The sequence below is a fragment of the Notolepis coatsorum genome, assembly GCF_963971535.1.
Source record: "Notolepis coatsorum genome assembly, chromosome: 17".
Taxonomy (NCBI): Eukaryota; Metazoa; Chordata; class Actinopteri; order Aulopiformes; family Paralepididae; genus Notolepis; species Notolepis coatsorum.
In genome coordinates, this window is record NC_140181.1 from 103917114 (window position 1) to 103938407 (window position 21294).

Sequence of the window (21294 nt, forward strand, 5' to 3'; positions counted from 1 at the left end):
ATTATTCAGGGTACTCCAGTATTCTGTCTTTAATATTGTGATATTATTCAGGGTACTCCATAACTCCAGTATTCTGTCTTCTGTCTGTCTTCAGCATTGTCTATCACAGAACACGTTCCATTGTGGGCAGCGTGTCTGCTTGGTTTCATTCCAGCCTAAACACCAGCTGATGATTTCACTAATTGGCTCACCTCTTCAACTAACTCACCTGGTGCAATGTGTAGTTAAAATGAAAACTTGGCCCACGATGGAATGAGTTTGAGACCCCTGGTCTATCCCTTTCAAAAAAAAATTTTACTTTTACTTTTTAGTACTTAAGTACATTTAAAAGTAGGACTTTTTTACTTTTACTCAAGTGTGTTTTTAGCCAGATACTTTGACTTTTACTTGAGTACGATTTTGAGACGGTACCCATACTTTCACTTAAGTATAATTTCTGGGTACTTTTTACACCCCTGCCCATAGATATAAAGACTAGATGGTGCAAGGCGGAGTCTCCCGCGTAGTTCACCGGTGGCCATCTTGCTACAGTTAACTACTGCTTTAAGGTGATTGATCTGCACAAACAAAAATACTTTTTTTTATTTTCATATGAAAGTCCATTATAAGTATGCAGTATGATAACTACATCTCTGACGTTTTTAACAAACCAAACGGTTGAACATAGACATTCATGTTACCCTGTAGCAAGATGGCCACCATGTGGCAACATTGGTCTCTGTTGGCCAGCAGCGCGGGTGAGTTATCTAGTCTTTATATATATATCTATGACTTAACCCACCAACACCCAGTGTTCATATTTGAGAGAAATTTAGAGGGGCACTTGGGGCAAAAGGGCAGGGGCTCAAGCCCCCCTTTGGCCCTACCTGTGCACGCCCCTGCTTTCAGGAAATGGATTTAAACGTTACTCCGATCAATGACAATCAAATTTAACTGACGTATTCTACAACCAAAACAATCAGGGAAGCAGCTCATTTAAACCCCCATGTAGATTAGATTAGATTAGATTAGATTAGATTCGATTAGATTAGATATATATTGTCATTATACAAAGATATGTTTGGCATCCAACCAGAGTACACATATGTAACAGTAAAGTGCAATAGTAATGTACAGGTGATTAAACTGGGTATAAAAAAATATAAATCAGTACTACGGAGTAATAGTGCTAAGATGTATGTACAGAGTTATAGTATTAATATACACAGTGATACAGGTATAAAGATAATATGTCATACTGGCCAGCAGTGTAACTAGTAAGAGTAAGTTTCAAGTTTCTTTAATAGTTGTCATACAGAAGTACAGAATACTTTTATACAAAATGCTTCTTACTGTTACGCTCCAGAGACTGTGCTAGACAAGATAAGTATCAAATAACATAGTATAGCATGTAAATTAGAAGTAGAAAATGAGGTCACAGTGTTCAGTATAGACATATGTACAATGTTCGATGCAGAATAGACGTAACTGAGTTACCATATAATATACAATACTATGCAGTGTACTAATATACAATACTATATAGTGCAAAGCAGAAATGGGATGAGGTACAATTTAGGTACAATTTACAGTAAGGTGTACGAGTTGTAGTGCAATCCTTTATCAATAAATATAAAGTGTGGGGAGTGGGTGCTACAGTGTGTTTGTTTAAAGTGAGTGTGTGCTATAAAGTGTGGGGAGTGGGTGCTACAGTGTGTTTGTTTAAAGTGAGTGTGTGCGTGTGGATGTGTGTGCTATTTGCGTTTGATGGTTGTTGTGTAGTGTTCATTGTTCGTTGAGCAGCCTGATGGCCTGGGGATAGAAGCTTCTTCTGAGTCTTTCTGTGCTCGCCTTGAGACTCCGGTATCGCTTGCCTGACCGCAGCAGTTCAAAGAGGCAGTTGTTCGGGTGACTGGAGTCCTTAATGATTCTCTTAGCCTTGCCCCTGCACCGCTTGTTGTAAATGTTCTGGAGGGTGGGGAGCCCCCCTCCAATTGTGCGTTTGGCTGAACGTGTCACTCTTTGTAGTCTGCTTCGGTCTTGTGCAGTGCTATTCCCAAACCAGGAGGTGATGTTGCCAGTCAGGATGCTCTCTATTGTACATGAGTAGAAGTTCTTAAGGATCTTCTGACTGACTTGGAACTTCCTTAGGCGCCTGAGGAAGTAGAGGCGTTGTCGTGCCTTCTTCACAACACTGTCAATGTGTGTGGTCCATGTCAAGTCCTCGGATATGTAGGCTCCGAGGTACTTAAAGCTGTTCACTCTCTCAACCGGTAAGGGATATGTACAGATATAGATATAGTATCTACAGATATGTAAAAAGGATTATATGCAGGTATGTACAGACAGATGTGGATATATATATATATATATATATACGGTAGGAATAAATATATATATATGGTATATATAGCCATTAGCTATCATGCACTATCGTGTAGAGTTGTATGGGTTATATGCAGGTGTATAAGTAGGTATATAGAAGGATTATATGCAGGTATCTTCAGACAGATATGAATATACTATATATAAATATATATATATATATATATATATATATATATATATATATATATATATATATATATATATATATATATATATATATATATATATATATATATATATATATATATATATATATATATATATAAACAGTGAAAGCAGTTTACTTTAGTCTGTTCATCACAATTTATGTAACACACAAACAAGTTAGATGCTACATATTGTTACTGTTGACACTAATAACATGCAATGTGATATTTTGGGACAAAAAACGAACTTCCCTACTGCACAGTAGCAGCTGACCTTTGACCTTCTGGGTGAACCTACTGCACAGTAGGAGCTGACCTTTGACCTTCTGGGTGAACCTACTGCACAGTAGGAGCTGACCTTTGACCTTCTGGGTGAACCTACTGAACCGTAGGAGCTGATATTTGAACTTCTGGGTGAACCTACTGAACCGTAGGGGCTGACCTTTGACCTTCTGGGTGAACCTACTGAACCGTAGGAGCTGACCTTTGACCTTCTGGGTGAACCTACTGCACAGTAGGAGCTGACCTTTGACCTTCTGGGTGAACCTACTGCACAGTAGGAGCTGCTCTTTGACGTACTGGGTGAACCTAGTGTTCCTATCTACTAAAAAGTACAAAGTGTGGATTGTGTCTGATTGTGTAGGTAGTGAGTGATTTCAGACATGGCCCTTAGCTTTCCCCATTCATAGCATTCCATCACAGACGATTCCTTTAATAAATCACAATAAAATGTGGTGGGAAAAAAGTTATTCAAATATGTAGAGAGTTATTCTTTCTCCCCTACCTACTGTGATGTTTTTTTGTTTGTTTATCCCCCTTTTTTCACAATAATTGACCTCAATAATCAAGTTCAAGTTTCAAGTTTCTTTAATAGTTGTCATACAGAAGTACAGAATACTTTCATACAAAATGCTTCTTACTGTTACGCTCCAGAGACTGTGCTAGACAAGATAGTATCAAATAACATAGTATAGCATGTAATTTAGAAGAAGAAAATGAGGTCACAGTGTTCGGTATAGACATATGTACAATGTTCTGAGTTACCATATAATATACAATACTATGCAGTGTACTAATGTACAGTACTATATAGTGCAAAGCAGAAATGGGATGAGGTACAATTTAGGTACAATTTACAGTAAGGTGTACGAGTTGTAGTGCAATCCTTCATCAATCAATATAAAGTGTGGGGAGTGGGTGCTACAGTGTGTTTGTTTAAAGTGGGTGTGTGCTATAAAGTGTGTGGAGTGGGTGCTACAGTGTGTTTGTTTAAAGTGAGTGTGTGCGTGTGGATGTGTGTGCTATGTGCGTTTGGTGGTTGTTGTTGTGTAGTGTTCATTGTTCGTTTAGCAGCTATTGATAACAAGCTCCAACGCTACAAGGTAGTGAGAACTTCTACCTATGGACTGAACTAATAAAATATAATAATAATAATAATTATTATTTAGGACCTGCTCAGAGGTCATTAATCAGCATGCATGGGATTCGTCTCTGCGATTAACCCATCCTGTCGTCCTTCCCCCCCAAGGGCAGCCAGAAGCAGACAGGCGCAACGTGAGCCGCGCCAGGGGACCAATCCAAGTGCTCCTGTCCGTCTTCGTCAAGGACGCCACAGCGTTAGCGATCTTGTTGTTGTGCATATTTTTCCATTGGGTTTATCTTATCGGGGGGGGAAACCCTTGCTAGCACGGGGGAGAACATGCAAACTACACTCAGAAAGGCCTGGGAGATACCCCACTGGCAACATGGAAACCTGGTGCCCAAGCGGGAATCGAACCGTGGACCTTCTTGCTGTGAGGCGACAGTGTTAACCACTACACCACCGTGCCGCTATAGATAATAGATGAACAACTTAATAACAGAATATTCCCAGGTTGTTCCAGGATACAAATGGTTGATTCTAAATATGGCCTAAGTGATGTGGATAATAAGGAACCCAAGGGAGTACCAATTTTTCAGTTTTTCTTTTATAATTATCACTCATTTTAAGTCTGTTGGAAATATAAAATGTTTACGTTATATGTCTTGTCATTATTATTATTATTATTATTATTATTATTATTATTATTATTATTATTATTATTATTATTATTATTATTATTGCTGATGTCGATGTGATTTGTGTTCTGTCATAAAAAGAATTATAAAAAAAAATGTGATCCAAACAAATAAAGTATGTAGAGAGGAAGTCTTCCTGGTGTGTGTTTACAGATTGCCCGAAGCCAGACCTGTTGAGGATTGAATGTCGTGACACCGACTTAGTCTGGAATACTGTTTTATTATTGCATCGTTTTGAAGATGAGCCGCGCATCATCAAATCTTTTCTCTTGAAATGCGGGGAAGCTTTTCTTTTCCTCTACCTTCTCACACATCTCTGCTATATATTGTATTGCACATTGCATTTTGCCCATTGCTCATTATTGCACATTGCTCATTGCACATTACATTACATAAATGTTTCTTGTTGGAACTGTACATAGCCATTTTGTTATTTATATTTTATATAGTGTAATATCTGCATACTGTACACATTGTTAGAATTGTATAATCGTCTTACTGTTATTTGATCTTGTTTTATTTTATTCTATGCTATTTTTATTTAATTAAATGTTATTATATTGGATGCTGCTACAGTCGAGGAACCACAACAAAGCAAATTTCACTAATTCTTTTTTGCTGTAAAAGGTACCGAATGATGACAATAAAAGGAATCTGAATCTGAATCTTCCAGACTTACTCCAAGACGTCCTTGTTGAACTGTTTCTGCCGGTTGCCGAGGAACTCTCCGATCATCTGCCTGCTCAGGCCCTTCCTCTCCAGGATGAAGCGGGCGATGCCGACCGGCGTGTCCGACACGAAGCCTCTCTCGATCAGGTACTGGATCCCCTTCTCTGGCTTCCTGTGGAAAGATAGAGAGAGACCCTCTGAATACCACTTTCCCTGTAAAACCGTGTGAACCAAATTCGAAGGACTTTGTTTAATCTATCGGCGACATCTGTGTACTCGACCCGATCAGATATGTAAATAAAGTACTTGGCAACCACAAGAAAAAGGTACGTAATGCTTGTGGTCGGGGGCAAGTGCGCTCACCACTAGACCAAACCACCCACCCTGATACAAACACAGCAATGTGAGATCATGAACTAATCATTAACCCTAACCCTAACTCTAACCCTAACCATAACCTTAACCACACTGTTACCTATTAAGCCCTAGCCATATTAAATAAGCAAAATCTTTCTGAAAATCCGCCTAAAAATACATACATAAGTAAATGGAAGATTGCTCTACTTCTACAAGGTCCATTTGCATGTTCTTGGTATCTTGGGACATCTATGGATCTCAGGGAATGTATTCCCAGTGTCAGACATATTGTGTCTGTTACTATGCTTGAGTAAATTGTGATTAAACAAAGGAGAATATAAATTATGATCTTTCTTTGCATCTTTGACGGTGAATAGCACCATGCTAAAAATGAAAAACTGCCACTGAGCTCGTTCAGCACCTTCTTGAGATCACGTGTACAACAAATCTAAGCAAATGAATAAAGGGAAGATAACCCTAACCGAACCCTAACCCTAACCCTAACCCTAACCCTAACCCTAACCCTAACCCTTAACTTTCTATCTGATCAGGGTGGCTTGTCTTGGTCTAGTGGTGAGAGCGCCACTACAAGCAATGTTAGTTCAACTCCCAGCCAGGTGTGCTTTTTTTGGGGGGACTTTTGCCAATACGACACATAAATATAGTATGTATGACTATAACACAATGTACATTATGTACCTATTTTCCTGTGGTCAAGATTAGTACTTTAATTAGGTTTTCTGATGAGACCGTGCTGGTGTAACTACACGGAGATCAAACCCAACGCCGTGTATCGACAGTATACAGTATGGGTCGCGCATTGGCAACAAAAAAAAGAAAGTTAAACCAAGCGGAAAAACCAACGAGCCCAACTCAGATGGAGTTTTCCACCTGGCAGCTGTGTTTATTTGCCATGTCTCGCCCCTTCATCAACGGAGGCAGACGCAGTATTCCAATACACATCTCACTACATCCTGCGCAGGTATAATCGCGGAGGCCCTCATGCATCAACGTGGACTTTGAACTTGACCTACTTCCACACGTAAGCACGGAATGTAGAACTAGCGTACGCACAGGGAAGTCGGCATTCATCACACGTGCGTACGCAGGCTCTATGGTCCTCCGTGTTGATGAATACCACTTTGTTCTACCGTCAATGCTCGTGCATGATTATCCATATATGGTCATGAAAATGAGGAAACACCCCCCATGGGATGTGAAATAATGGACCGACCCGAGCGGGACTCCGAGAAACTCCACGGAGAATTCACTGCTGTCGAACCAAGAAGACACTATCGCGTATTGTGGGATAAATAAAAGGCGGATTTGTAAACGGTGATGTCAGATATCAACGGCTCCCTAAGACCATTGCTGCAATTCTGCCTGGACAGCTCAAAATACTAATAAAGACCGTTCGTTGACCACTGTTTGGCATGGTTGTGTGTCATTATAACCGTGCTTGTAATATGAATGCCTTTATTAGTTGTGTTCGATTGGCTATATGATTTTTAGATGCATCTATTTTGTTGTCGGCTAATAAAGACCGCGCTGGAATATGACTGCCTTTTCCCGTGTTGTTTGATTAATACCCCATGGATTAAAGTTCTCCTCAATTTTATTCCAAATCGCGATGGATCTCCCGTCAATTTTTTACCTGCTGCATATGATTTCTAGAGGCATACTACAATCTATTTTGATGTCAGTATTGGGTAGCCTATATAAACAATATAATACGAGAGCATATACAAGAACAATGAATCTCACTGCATGTATGATAGCCTGCCTTTCAATACATGAACTTGAATCCCATCATATACATAGTCTGTCCACTATAGTGTCATTGCAATGCGTTTTCTATTCTTTCTTATACAGTAAAAAGGGGGAAGAACACTATATTAATATGACTTGTATTCTGCTTACAGCTTCGAAGTTCCACTTGTTTCGTTTAACGTAAAGCCTTTTAAATATAATCAAAACGTTCCCGTGTTTCTGCGGTCTGCGCAGAATAATAACGAGTTGAGCTTTATGATTTATGATGAATTGAAAATGGGGGACCCTGATGTAAACAAGACGAAAGTTGGTCTGCATCCCCAATTAACAATTGTATGTACTGAGCTGTACTGTACTGTACCCATTCTGCAATCTGTTAATAAACTTTTCAATCAATCAATCAATCAAGCTACGCGGAGCGCAGTCAGTCAGTAGCCTACTTATATATTCCGATAACGCTATATAAACCATGCTGCATTCATTCTGAGAGAAAGATCTATTATTCCAAATGCTATTTATAGGGTTTTGACCATAATTACACTACTGTTGCTATTTTACAATGAACTATAATGAACTACGGTTCGTACAGAACGTGCCAGTGTTATTATGCACATAAGCTCATTTCCTTGTTGTAATAATATATTCTACCACTGGGCGCTAGGTACGCCAGGTCTGAAAAGTGCGTAGATGTACGCACAAAGTCAAGTTCAAGTTGAAGTTGATGAATCCCACTCTTTGCTTAGAAATGATCGTACGCACAGGGTAAGCACAGATCTGTGCGTAGAACACGTTGATGCATGAGGGCCCATGGGGGACTCACAATGGATAGGTTATTTGCAGGGGTGTAAAAAGTACCCAGAAATTATACTTAAGTGAAAGTATGGGTACTGTCTCAAAATCTGACTCAAGTAAAAGTCAAAGTATCTGGCTAAAAACACACTTGAGTAAAAGTCAAAAAGTCCTACATTTAAATGTACTTAAGTACTAAAAAGTAAAAGTAAACTTTTTTTGTTGAAAGGGATAAACTCATTCCATCATCGGCCAAGTTTTCATTTGAACTACACATTGCACCAGGTGAGTTAGTTGAAGAGGTGAACCAATTAGTGAAATCATCAGCTGGTGTTTAGGCAAGGCTGGAATGAAACCAAGCATACAATCTGCCCACAATGGAATGTGTTCTGTGATAGACCATGCTGAAATGAAAGAACAGAGGACACTTTTTTTGCATAAAAAATATTGAATGCACTTGTCCATTGAAGGTAAACTAACATGGACGGCATTCACATCACAGCATGAATAATATCACAATATTAAAGGGATTAATAACGTTAACGTTAGTTTGGCCAGATAAACAATTCAAAAATACTAATAAAAATGGTTGGACCTGCGAGATTTGTACTTTGTACTTTGTAGGTCTGCATTTTAAATGTAAGGAGTAAAAAGTATGTTTTTTTTCTCTGAAATGTAATGGAGTAAAAGTACAACGTATACAAACCTAATAATACTCGAGTAAAGTACAAATCCCCCAAAACAGTACTTAAGTATTGTAACGAAGTACAATTACTCAAGTACTTTACACCCCTGGTTATTTGTCAGAAGCGGTGCCGGTTGGCCGCGATGAAACGGGCTCTGCTGCATAACCAGCTGCTATACCCCACTGAAGTGAGGTGGCTATCTCGAGGCAGAGAAATGTGCTGATAATGAATGGCTGGCACAGCTGGCATATCTAGCCGACATCTTTGACCGCCTCAATGCATTGAATCTGACTACAAGGTACTCGGGACACAGACCTGTTTGGACTCACAGCTAAAATGGAGAGCTGGATTAAGAAACTCCGTTAGTGGCACTACAGGATAATCAGCCGAGATTTTGGGGGTATTTACTCTGCTCGGTGGCTTTTTGTAGGAACAGAATGTTGCAAAAAATTATTTGAAGACCACTAGAAGGGCTCATTGAACAATTTTTGAGAGAGAGAGCGCGGACAATTTGGACAACTGGATCAAAGATCTGTTCATTACGCATGACGCAGCAGGCCACTGTCTGAGCAGGAGGCGCTCAATGATCCGTCAAGTTCACTGGACACACTCAGGCCCTCGCAAAGTTCTGGATATCAGTCCGGAACGAGTACGACGTGTTGTGTAATGCTGCACTGAGAAAGCTTGTCCCCTTTGCATTAACATACCTCTGTGACATTAATAAAATAAAAAGAAATTATCTTTTATTTTTTTTTATGTTCTGGCAACATATTTTGCCTAAATATGGCTCGTTTTATAAATGTGTATAGAGAAACAATTCTGTTTCTTTTGTTGATAAGATTCATTAATTTCATTGATAACATAGTGCTGTAATTTCATTTTCGAATAAATATGCATGATCAAGTTCAACAATGTGTGCTTTTATTTTGATATTCCTTATTTCCACATTGAAATTACGCATACATTAAGTGTGGGGTCGCCAAAAAGAATACTAAATAAAATGGGGTCGTGCGTGGTATAAAATAGTTTAAGAACCCTGGTCTACACCCTCCCCAGACCGACAGTAGGGCAGCATGTGGTAGTCTACACCCTCCCCAGACCGACAGTAGGGCAGCATGTGGTAGTCTACACACCCTCCCCAGACCGACAGTAGGGCAGCATGTGGTAGTCTACACACCCTCCCCAGACCGACAGTAGGGCAGCATGTGGTAGTCTACACACCCTCCCCAGACCGACAGTAGGGCAGCATGTGGTAGTCTACACACCCTCCCCAGACCGACAGTAGGGCAGCATGTGGTAGTCTACACACCCTCCCCAGACCGACAGTAGGGCAGCATGTGGTAGTCTACACACCCTCCCCAGACCGACAGTAGGGCAGCATGTGGTAGTCTACACACCCTCCCCAGACCGACAGTAGGGCAGCATGTGGTAGTCTACACACCCTCTCCAGACCGACAGTAGGGCAGCATGTGGTAGTCTACACACCCTCCCCAGACCGACAGTAGGGCAGCATGTGGTAGTCTACACACCCTCTCCAGACCGACAGTAGGGCAGCATGTGGTAGTCTACACCCTCCCCAGACCGACAGTAGGGCAGCATGTGGTAGTCTACACCCTCCCCAGACCGACAGTAGGGCAGCATGTGGTAGTCTACACACCCTCCCCAGACCGACAGTAGGGCAGCATGTGGTAGTCTACACACCCTCCCCAGACCGACAGTAGGGCAGCATGTGGTAGTGTCACCCTCCCCAGACTGACAGTAGGGCAGCATGTGGTAGTCTACACCCTCCCCAGACCGACAGTAGGGCAGCATGTGGTAGTCTACACACCCTCCCCAGACCGACAGTAGGGCAGCATGTGGTAGTCTACACACCCTCCCCAGACCGACAGTAGGGCAGCATGTGGTAGTCTACACACCCTCCCCAGACCGACAGTAGGGCAGCATGTGGTAGTCTACACACCCTCCCCAGACCGACAGTAGGGCAGCATGTGGTAGTCTACACCCTCCCCAGACCGACAGTAGGGCAGCATGTGGTAGTCTACACACCCTCCCCAGACCGACAGTAGGGCAGCATGTGGTAGTCTACACCCTCCCCAGACCGACAGTAGGGCAGCATGTGGTAGTCTACACCCTCCCCAGACCGACAGTAGGGCAGCATGTGGTAGTCTACACACCCTCCCCAGACAGACAGTAGGGCAGCATGTGGTAGTCTACACCCTCCCCAGACCGACAGTAGGGCAGCATGTGGTAGTCTACACACCCTCCCCAGACCGACAGTAGGGCAGCATGTGGTAGTCTACACCCTCCCCAGACCGACAGTAGTGCAGCATGTGGTAGTCTACACCCTCCCCAGACCGACAGTAGGGCAGCATGTGGTAGTCTACACCCTCCCCTGACAGACAGTAGTGCAGCATGTGGTAGTCTACACCCTCCCCTGACAGACAGTAGTGCAGCATGTGGTAGTCTACACCCTCCCCAGACCGACAGTAGTGCAGCATGTGGTAGTCTACACCCTCCCCAGGGTCAAGACCCGTAGTTTGAGAACCGCTGGTCTACACACCCTCCCCAGACCGACAGTCATAACGACTAAATTGGGGGAATGGGAGAACAATTGTAAAAAAGGCAAACATAAAAATAAAATAAAAAGTAGTGCTTTCCCGTCCTACTTGTTGAAGAGGTTGAGCCCGATGCGGTACTGGGTTAGGGACCGGGTTAGTGCTTACTTGTTGAAGAGGTTGAGCCCGATGCGGTACTGGCGTCGCTGCACCACGTCGCTGTTGAAGGGCGGCGAGTCCCAGCTGTGGCGACTCTCCCGCTGGTAGGTCTGCTTCCCCAGCGGGGGCATGGGCTCCCGCAGGCTGTCCTGCGACGACGAGCCCGAGCTGCAGTTCACCGTCTCGTTGGAGTTGGTGGTGTTGGAGTTCAGCGAGTCGTTGTCCTCCCCGTCCAGCGAGTGCTGCTGCTCCAGGCCACCGGCGGGCGCCGCGGCAGCGGTGGAGGACGACGACGACAGCGGCGTGGTGGGCAGCGGCTGCTGCTGCTGCTGCTGCTGCTGGGGCGAGGAGGAGGAGGACGGCGGCGTGTCCGGGTACTGGTGGTGCTGGTGGTGGTGGTGGATGGGGTGTTGGTGGTGGTGGTTGTTAAGCGCCACGTGTTGCGGGATGTGAGTGGGTAGAGGTCGCCCCCCTGGGACCCGCGTCTGGCCTTGGGCGGCGGCGGCCGTGGAGGCGGGCCGCGTCCCCCCACCACCACCACCACCGGGGGGGTGTTTCAGGGTCCCCTGAGGGGGGGAGCCGCCCCCGGCCCCCGGCCCCGCCCCCCCGGGCTCCTGCTCGTAGACCAGCTGCCTGCTGAGGGACCCGCGGTCCGAGCGGTCGCTGGTGTCCACGGAGCTGTCGCTGGGCGGCTCGATGGTGAGCAGCGGCAGGTGGGCGCCACCCCGCAGGCGGTAGTCCCGGCACTCCGTACAGGGGGTGCTGCTGCGGCGGCTGTTGCTGCTGCCCCCTCCCTCGGTGTCCCGGCTGTCCTCTCGGACCCCCGCGCCCCCCCCGCCGGGGCCCCAGTACTCCGTGTCTGTGCTGCGGTCCAGGGACAGCGGCGAGGAGGGGTCGTCCATGTAGAGCGTGACGTCGCTGTAGGAGGTGGCCGTGCTGTCTCCGTGCATGCTGAGGCCGCCCCCTCCTCCTCCTCCTCCTCCTCCTCCTCCTCCTGCTCCTCCTCTGCTTCGCTCCCCCAGGCCTCTCTGGGAGGAGGGGTTACTGCTGCTGCTCCACACGCACTCGCCAAAGTCCTCGCCCCCGCCCCCCCCGCCCTCCCGGCTGCCCTCCTGGGAGTCGTCGCAGCCCGTGCGGCAGGTGAGGGCGTCGTCGATGGAGTCCGCCAGGGATTTCACCTGAGAGGGACAGAAAGAGATACAGAGCGTTGTTGCAGTGCTTTTATTTGGTCAATTCTCTGCTTATTTTATGCCTCAAGGTCAAGGTCAAACTGGGCAATTCAGGTTACAGCAGATAAATAGGAGCTCCAAAAAAACAGCAACATACATAACAAGAAGAACACAGACAGACATGTACAGTACATGGTCGCAGGATCAGATCATAACAGTCAACTAGCAACCACAACCATCCCCCCACCCACCCACCCACCTCAAAGCCGCCCTCTCCTGCCTCCTCCATTGATGGCATGAATGGAGGTAGGTATAAATGAGAATTTGTATCTATTGTTTTTAGCTGCAGGGGTCTCCAAACGTTGGCCAGAAGGCAATAATTGACAGCTGAATTGTACCCCCACAATCTTGCTAGCCCCCCTCACAATCCCCTTAAGGGCATTATTTTGTTTAATGCCAAGGTTTCCATACCAACAAATGGCAGAAAATGAAACAACAGACTCTATGAAGGCCCTATAGAACAAAATCATCAAGGACTTATCCACCAGAAATTTGCCAGTCTATATTTATGTCTACATTACTGCTGTGAAGCATTTTGGGCTGCAATTCTATGAAAGGTGTTATACAAATAAAGTGTATTATCATCATTATTATTATTATTATTATTATTATTATTATTATTATTATTATTATTATTATTATTATTATTATTATTATTATTATTATTATTATTATTATTATTATTATTATTATTATTATTATTATTATTATTATTATTACAAATAATAGAGAGTAAAGCTCAGTAAGCCTAGCTTATTCATTATTATAAGTACATTATGTATATTATATAATATACATTTCTGAAATAGATAATAATACTCAATAATGTGCAGAGATACAATAGAGGCTTTGCAGTAAAGTTATATTTCTTCCAACATGGCTGCTTGTAACCATTGATAACCACTTCTGAAAGAAAATGCTGTGCAACAGTAGAGTCATTACTCTTCCACTGTGACCTGGATACAAGATCCAGTAATAAAACAGAGATTTATAAATGTTTTTGTTTCTCATAATCAACACATAGTGACTGTTGCTTTGCACATAGCGACTGTTGCTTTGCACATAGTGACTGTTGCTTTGCACATATCGACCATTGTCTCCCTCGGCATGGAAGAAAAAGGGGTATTCCAAACATTCTGTGCGAAGCCATAGCTTTATAAAATAGCATAAAGGTGACCAGGCCTTTGGGGTGGCTGTGGAATAGTTTACCTTCACATATTAGATCTGCCCTCAAGCTGTGGAACAGTTTACCTTCACATATTAGATCTGCCCTCAAGCTGTGGAACAGTTTACCTTCACATATTAGATCTGCCCTCAAGCTGTGGAACAGTTCACCTTCACATATTAGATCTTCCCCCAAGCTGTGGAACAGTTCACCTTCACATATTAGATCTTCCCCCAAGCTGTGGAACAGTTCACCTTCACATATTAGATCTTCCCCCAAGCTGTGGAACAGTTTACCTTCACATATTAGATCTGCCCCCAAGCTGTGGAACAGTTCACCTTTACATATTAGATCTTCCCTCAAGCTGTGGAACAGTTCACCTTCACATATTAGATCTGCCCCCAAGCTGTGGAACAGTTCACCTTCACATATTAGATCTGCCCCCAAGCTGTGGAACAGTTCACCTTCACATATTAGATCTGCCCCCAAGCTGTGGAACAGTTCACCTTCACATATTAGATCTGCCCTCAAGCTGTGGAACAGTTCACCTTCACATATTAGATCTGCCCCCAAGCTGTGGAACAGTTCACCTTCACATATTAGATCTGCCCCCAAGCTGTGGAACAGTTCACCTTCACATATTAGATCTGCCCCCAAGCTGTGGAATAGTTTACCTTTACATATTAGATCTGCCCTCAAGCTGTGGAACAGTTCACCTTCACATATTAGATCTGCCCTCAAGCTGTGGAACAGTTCACCTTCACATATTAGATAGATATTCGTGACCTTTCAAATTGGCCCTATATTTTGTTTTCAGAGCTGTCATGGATGAAAAGCCAGCTTCACACAGATACTGTATGTGGTGCTGAATGGTATCAACACCTTAACTGCTGCATCATGAGATACTTGGTACTCAGCACCACACTCTGAAACTAGCTCTCCAGGTGGTATCAGATGAGATTTCAAAGAGTTCTTCCAAGAGTTTGGATGGAGATGTGTCAGGAAGCTTTGTCTCAATGTTGTCTGTAAAGTTTTTTTTTATATCCAGAGTAACTTGGTGATCCTTTTCTGTGTTTTATTAAATAATGATTTTCAGATTTTGAGAAATGGTATTTTCATGGAGAACAGTGCAGCTGCAACAGATAGCACTTTAGTGATCATTTTCTGTAAGCCCCCCACTTTGAGAAACACTGCCCCAAACTGTGGAACAGACACCTTTACATATTAGATCTGCTCCAACCCTAGCGATCTTTAAGTCTTTGTTAAAGACTCACCTCTTCTCTCTGGCTTTTCATTCAGGTTGAGCCGCACATCCGTGCTTCTATTCTGACTGTGCATTTTATATTGTATGTTTCTGTTGTATTTGTATTGTTATACGCGTAGTAATGTTTATATTATACGTGTAGTAATGTTTGCAGTGCTATTTCTGTTCGCGTAAATTGTGCACCTCGTCTTGTACTTTAATTAGTAATGTATTTACAGTACTTTTGTACTTTATATTGTGCAGCACTAGGGATGTTAGATATTGGCTTTTTTACCGATATCCGATATACTGATATTTTCTCTTAATTTCCGATACCAATATTAACCGATACCGATATATGCAGGGTTCCCCCCCAAAAAAACTGAATAATTTCAGGTAATTAACATTACATATCTCTTGTCGTGGAATTAACACAACATTATGCATACTTTGGACAATAAATAAAATCAGAATTTGTTCTTACTTGCTTGCCTGGGTAAATAAAGGTTAAATAAATGTAATTTTTTTTTAAACCGATACTGATCATTTCCGATATTACATTTGAATGGCAATATCGGTAGGCCGATAATATCGGATATCCCTATGCAGCACCTTTGGTCAACCTCGGCTGTTTTAAAACGTGCTACATAAATAAAATCCCGATCTCGACCCCCCCCCCCCCCCCCCTCCAACCTTTGACCTTTGGCCTTTAAAGCCTATACCTGTTTGGAGAAGGAGTCCTCCAGGTGGGTGTAGTCCCCGGGGCGCTCCGTGTCCAGGGAGTGCGGGGGTCCGATGGCCACGTTGTGGGTGAGGCTGGTCTGTGTCTGGGCCTGCAGCTGCGGCGGGGGCTGCCGCTCGTCGAAGGAGTACTGCAGCCGCATGTTGGACAGGATGATGCGTCGCGTCATGCGGCTCTCGGAGGCGGAGCTACGGAGGCGCTCGAAGTTCTTGTTCATGCGGTACTGACGGAACGCCGTCTGGATGATGCGGGCCGCCCGCCGACTCACGAAGGAGCCGCCGTACTTTCTCTCCAGCATCTCCACCTGATGGGGGGGGAGGGGGTAGAGAGGGGGGGGAGAGAGGTGAGTCGGAGGTCAGACGGAAGATGACCTTGGGGAAAGGTAGAGCCGGTCGTTATCGGAAGGTTCCCGGTTCGATTCCCGCTCCTCCTGGCACCTTGTTTGCACCTTGCGTGGCCAACTCCACCGTCGGTGTGAGTGTGTGAGTGAGTGGGTGAATGTGGGGAATAACAAGTAAAGTGCTTTGGATAAAAGCTGCTCTATACATTTACATTTAGTCATTCAGCTGACGCTTTTATCCAACTTAGACTAGGAGTCTTTATTTGTCATGCAGTTTAACACACACACGCGAGATGGGCGACCCACAGGAACACACACACACATGCACTGAGTCGCAGATGAAATGTCTCGCTGCACTTTTCCCATCCCGTTGTCCTTCCCCCCCCATAGGCAGCTGGGAGCAGATAGGGCGTCAACGTGAGCCGCGCCCCCGGGGACCAATCCAAGTGCTCCTGTCCGTCTTCGTCAAGGACGCCACAGTGTTAGCGATCTGTTGTGCATGTTTTTTCCATTGGGTTTATCTTATCGGGGGGAAACCCTTGCGAGCACACGGGGAGAACATGCAATCTCCACACAGAAAGGCCTGGGAGATACCCCACCTGGGTACCTGGCAACACGGAAACCTGGTCCCCAAGCGGGAATCGAACCCTGGACCTTCTTGCTGTGAGGCGACAGTGTTAACCACTACACCACCGCGCCGCTGTACGACAAGTCAGCAGGAAGGTTACAACTCTTTCAGCGGAGTAACAATGTTCATCAAAGTGTTGAAACTTGAGTGCTGCAGTGTTGAGTGCCTAGTAGTAGAGACATAGTATAGTAGGAAGAGTGCATGATAGTAGAAGACAGTAAGAAAGTTAGTAGTAGAAGACAGAAAGAGGTAGAGCTGGTCGTCTGGTAATCAGAAGGTTCCCGGTTTGATTCCCGCTCCTCCCGGCAGTGTGTCGAATGCGGGTTTGGCACCTTGCATGGTCGACTCTGCCGTCTGTGTCTGAATGTGTGAGTGAGGGGGTGAATGTGAAGTATCACTTGTAAAGTACTTTGGATAAAAGCTGCTATATACTGTACATGCAGGCCATTTACCTCATATCCACATGTGTATGGCACACTGGTATTTGTAAATATTTAAGGCCCTTATTGGTAAGCTACCTCCTCATATACTACATCATTATTGGCAAGCTGCCTCCTTATACTACATCATTATTGGCAAGCTGCCTCCTTATACTACATCATTACTGGTAAGCTACCTCCTCATATACATCATTATTGGCAAGCTGCCTCCTTATACTACATCATTATTGGCAAGCTGCCTCCTTATACTACATCATTATTGGCAAGCTGCCTCCTTATACTACATCATTATTGGTAAGCTACCTCCTCATATACTACATCATTATTGGTAAGCTGCCTCCTTATACTACATCATTATTGGTAAGCTACCTCTTTATACTACATCATTATTGGTAAGCTACCTATACTAATATCATTATTGGCAAGCTACCTCCTTATACTACATCATTGTTGGTAAACTACCTCCTTATATACTAATATCATTATTGGCAAGCTACCTCCTTATACTACATCATTATTGGTAAGCTACCTCCTTATACTACATCATTATTGGTAAGCTACCTCCTTATACTACATCATTATTGGAATGAAATTTTGGAACCTATGGAACCCGTTCTAGTCCCCAGAATTAGCTCTGAACAGGGTAAATCTGCATGTTGCTATGATGCCCCTCTAGCTCATGGAATGAACTCCAACAGTCCTTAAAACTCGAGATTCTCTCCTCTGTTGTAGAGTTTAAAACCTTGATCTCCAACCTTTGTCAATCAAGTTGTACATGTTTTAATTGATATGTTATCCTTGCTTTTAGCCTATTTTGTCTTTGCTCATTTCTGTATGTACACTCAAGGGGACCCACTATAGGGAGGTGTAGTGGTTATGTCATTGTTGTTTCCAGCCAGTCCACCTCGCTTGAAATTGCAATGTATTTCCAATGGACACATTTCTAAATCGTCTTGTTTAAAACAAATAAAGCATGAACATTGGCATGGTGTACCTTTCTGTGTGTATTCATCCACAATTTTTTTTATTCCACTTTTTCTCCTTATTTTTCTATTTTTCTTCAATCCCAATTTCGTGTGTCCAATTCTCCCCTCTCCTGTCTTGAACGTTGCTCGACTATGCCCCCCACTGGTCGGTTGTAGGGAGGATAGAAGCCTTGCATCACGTGTCCCCTCCGGTACACGAGGAGGCAGCCTGTCACATCTTTTCACCTGCCAGCGCGGACTCTCAGTGGCGAGGTGTAACGCATGGGAGGCTCACACTACCCCCCGCTACTTCCTGTCTCTGCTGTGCAGGCGTCCCCCCAACCAACCTGTAGGAGTCGCTGTCCACAACGTCCAAATCCCCACCCATCGACTTCCACCCACTGGCTCTGCCAATTGAGCCAGTATGACGGCCGGCCCAAGCCGGAGGCAATACTGACACCGGGATTCGAGACCGGAGTCTCTTGCATTGGTGACGAGCGCAATCTCCGCTGCGCCACCCAGCCGCTATTCATCCACAATCTATTAGCTCAACATGAAACAATTCATCGTAAAATAATTACGTATCATTTTATTTCAACCAAAAATGCTTAAACAATAATGTTAGTGATAGAAGGGATCTCATTTTGTGCAAAAAATGGAAAGCTTGCCAATGTTCATGAGGCAGAATTATTACAATAGCCGATAATACATTTTCCCAATGATAAATCCCTATACGGGTGTCGGCCCGCGCGGGAAACTAAAGTGACGTCAGACTACACCTCCCTATGAGGGAAACTGAAGTGACGTCAGACTACACCTCCCTATGAGGGAAACCTCAGTTGCCTTTCGAGTTTAAATAAAGGTTTGAAATTAAATTAAATGTATGCGTGCGTATAAAACACATACAGGTGCAGCTCAATAAATTACAATATCGTGGAAAAGTCAGTATATTTCGCTGTATTGATGCAGTAATTTTGTGCAAAAGGAGCCCCAACCAAGTACTGATACTTTTCAGAAGGCCGACATTTCTATATACATTTTTATTGTTTTGATTGGACTTATGTAATATTCAAACTTTATGAGATACTGAATTTTGAGCTGTAAGCCATAATCATCTCAATTAAAACAAATAAAGGCTTGAAATATTTAACTTTGTGTGTAATGAATCTACTGTATGAGAGTTTCACTTTTTGAATTGAATTACTGAAATAAAATAACTTTTCCATGATATTCTAATTTATTGAGCTGCGCCTGTAGATAGGCATCGAGCATCTCTGATCACCGGTGTTATGATGCAGTGACGACAGACACACATGCAGAGCCCAGCCCCCCCCAAGCAGTGTCACCCCCCCCCCCCAAGCAGTGTCACCCACCCCCCCCCAAGCAGTGTCACCCTCCTCAGCCCCCCCCCCCCCCCCAGGCAGTGTCACCCTCCTCAGCCCCCCCCCCCCCCCCCCCCAGGCAGTGTCACCCTCCTCAGCCCCCCCCCCCCCCCCAGGCAGTGTCACCCTCCCTCCTCAGCCCCCCCCCACCCCCAAGCAGCGTCACCCCCCCCCCCCCCCCCAGCCAGTGTCACCCTCCTCACCCCCCCCCCCCCCCCCAGGGCAGCATCACCCTCCTCAGCCCCCCCCCCCCCCCCCCCCAGCAGCGTCACCCTCCTCACCCCCCCCCCCCCAGGCAGCATCACCCTCCTCACCCCCCCCCCCCCCAGCAGCGTCACCCTCCTCTCAGCCCCCCCCCCCCCCCCCCCCCCCCCAGCAGCATCACCCTCCTCAGCCCCCCCCCCCCCCCCCCCCAGGCAGCGTCACCCTCCTCAGCCCCCCCCCCCCCCCCAGGCAGCGTCACCCCCCCCCCCCCCCTCACCTTCTTGTCCTGCAGGTCTGTGGAGAGCCCACCCCCCCCCCCGACCCCCCCCCCCCTTCTTGTCCTGCAGGTCTGTGGAGAGCCCCCCCCCCCCCCCCCCCCCCCCTTCTTGTCCTGCAGGTCTGTGGAGAGCCCCCCCCCCCCCCCCCCCCCCCCTTCTTGTCCTGCAGGTCTGTGGAGAGCCCCCCCCCCCCCTACCTTCTTGTCCTGCAGGTCAGTGGAGAGCCCCCCCCCCCACCTACATTCTTGTCCTGCAGGTCTGTGGAGAGCCCCCCCCCCCCTACCTTCTTGTCCTGCAGGTCTGTGGAGAGCCCCCCCCCCCCTACCTTCTTGTCCTGCAGGTCAGTGGAGAGCCCCCCCCCCCCCCCCCTACCTTCTTGTCCTGCAGGTCTGTGGAGAGCCCCCCCCCCCCCCCCCTACCTTCTTGTCCTGCAGGTCTGTGGAGAGCCCCCCCCCCCCCCCCCCCCCCCCTTCTTGTCCTGCAGGTCTGTGGAGAGCCCCCCCCCCCCCTACCTTCTTGTCCTGCAGGTCAGTGGAGAGCCCCCCCCCCCCCCCCCCCCCACTACCTTCTTGTCCTGCAGGTCAGTGGAGAGCTCGTAGCTGTCTGAGAGGGCCCCCCCCCCCCCCCCCTCCCCCCCCCCCTACCTTCTTGTCCTGCAGTCAGTGGAGAGCTCGTAGCTGTCTGCAGAGGCCCCCCCCCCCCCCCCCCCTCCCCCCCCCCCCTACCTTCTTGTCCTGCAGGTCTGTGGAGTGCCCCCCCCCCCCCCCCCCCCCCTAACCTTCTTGTCCTGCAGGTCTGTGGAGAGCCCCCCCCCTACCTTCTTGTCCTGCAGGTCTGTGGAGAGCCCCCCCCCCCCCCCCTACCTTCTTGTCCTGCAGGTCTGTGGAGAGCCCCCCCCCCCCCCCCTACCTTCTTGTCCTGCAGGTCTGTGGAGAGCCCCCCCCCCCCCCCCCCCCTACCTTCTTGTCCTGCAGGTCTGTGGAGAGCCCCCCCCCCCCCCCCCCCCCCCCCTACCTTCTTGTCCTGCAGGTCAGTGGAGAGCTCGTAGCTGTCTGAGAGGGCCTTGCACCGCTTGTTCTCCTCCTCCTCCTGCTTGCGGAGGGCCAGGCTGGCGGGCTGGTG

The 21294-nt window shown here is 46.1% G+C and overlaps 1 protein-coding gene across 1 annotated transcript in view; it reads right to left on the reverse strand.

Moving 5' to 3' along the window:
* The window catches only part of iqsec2b (IQ motif and Sec7 domain ArfGEF 2b), a gene marked incomplete at its 5' end in the record, with an annotated part of 110385 nt that overhangs the window by 36719 nt on the left and 52372 nt on the right, over window positions 1-21294 (reverse strand). The window contains 4 exons of the mRNA XM_084333605.1: window positions 5251-5412; window positions 11566-12734; window positions 15916-16239; window positions 21187-21288. Of these exons, the coding sequence (XP_084189731.1) occupies window positions 5251-5412; window positions 11566-12734; window positions 15916-16239; window positions 21187-21288 (1757 nt within the window). The remainder of the gene's footprint in view (window positions 1-5250; window positions 5413-11565; window positions 12735-15915; window positions 16240-21186; window positions 21289-21294) is intronic.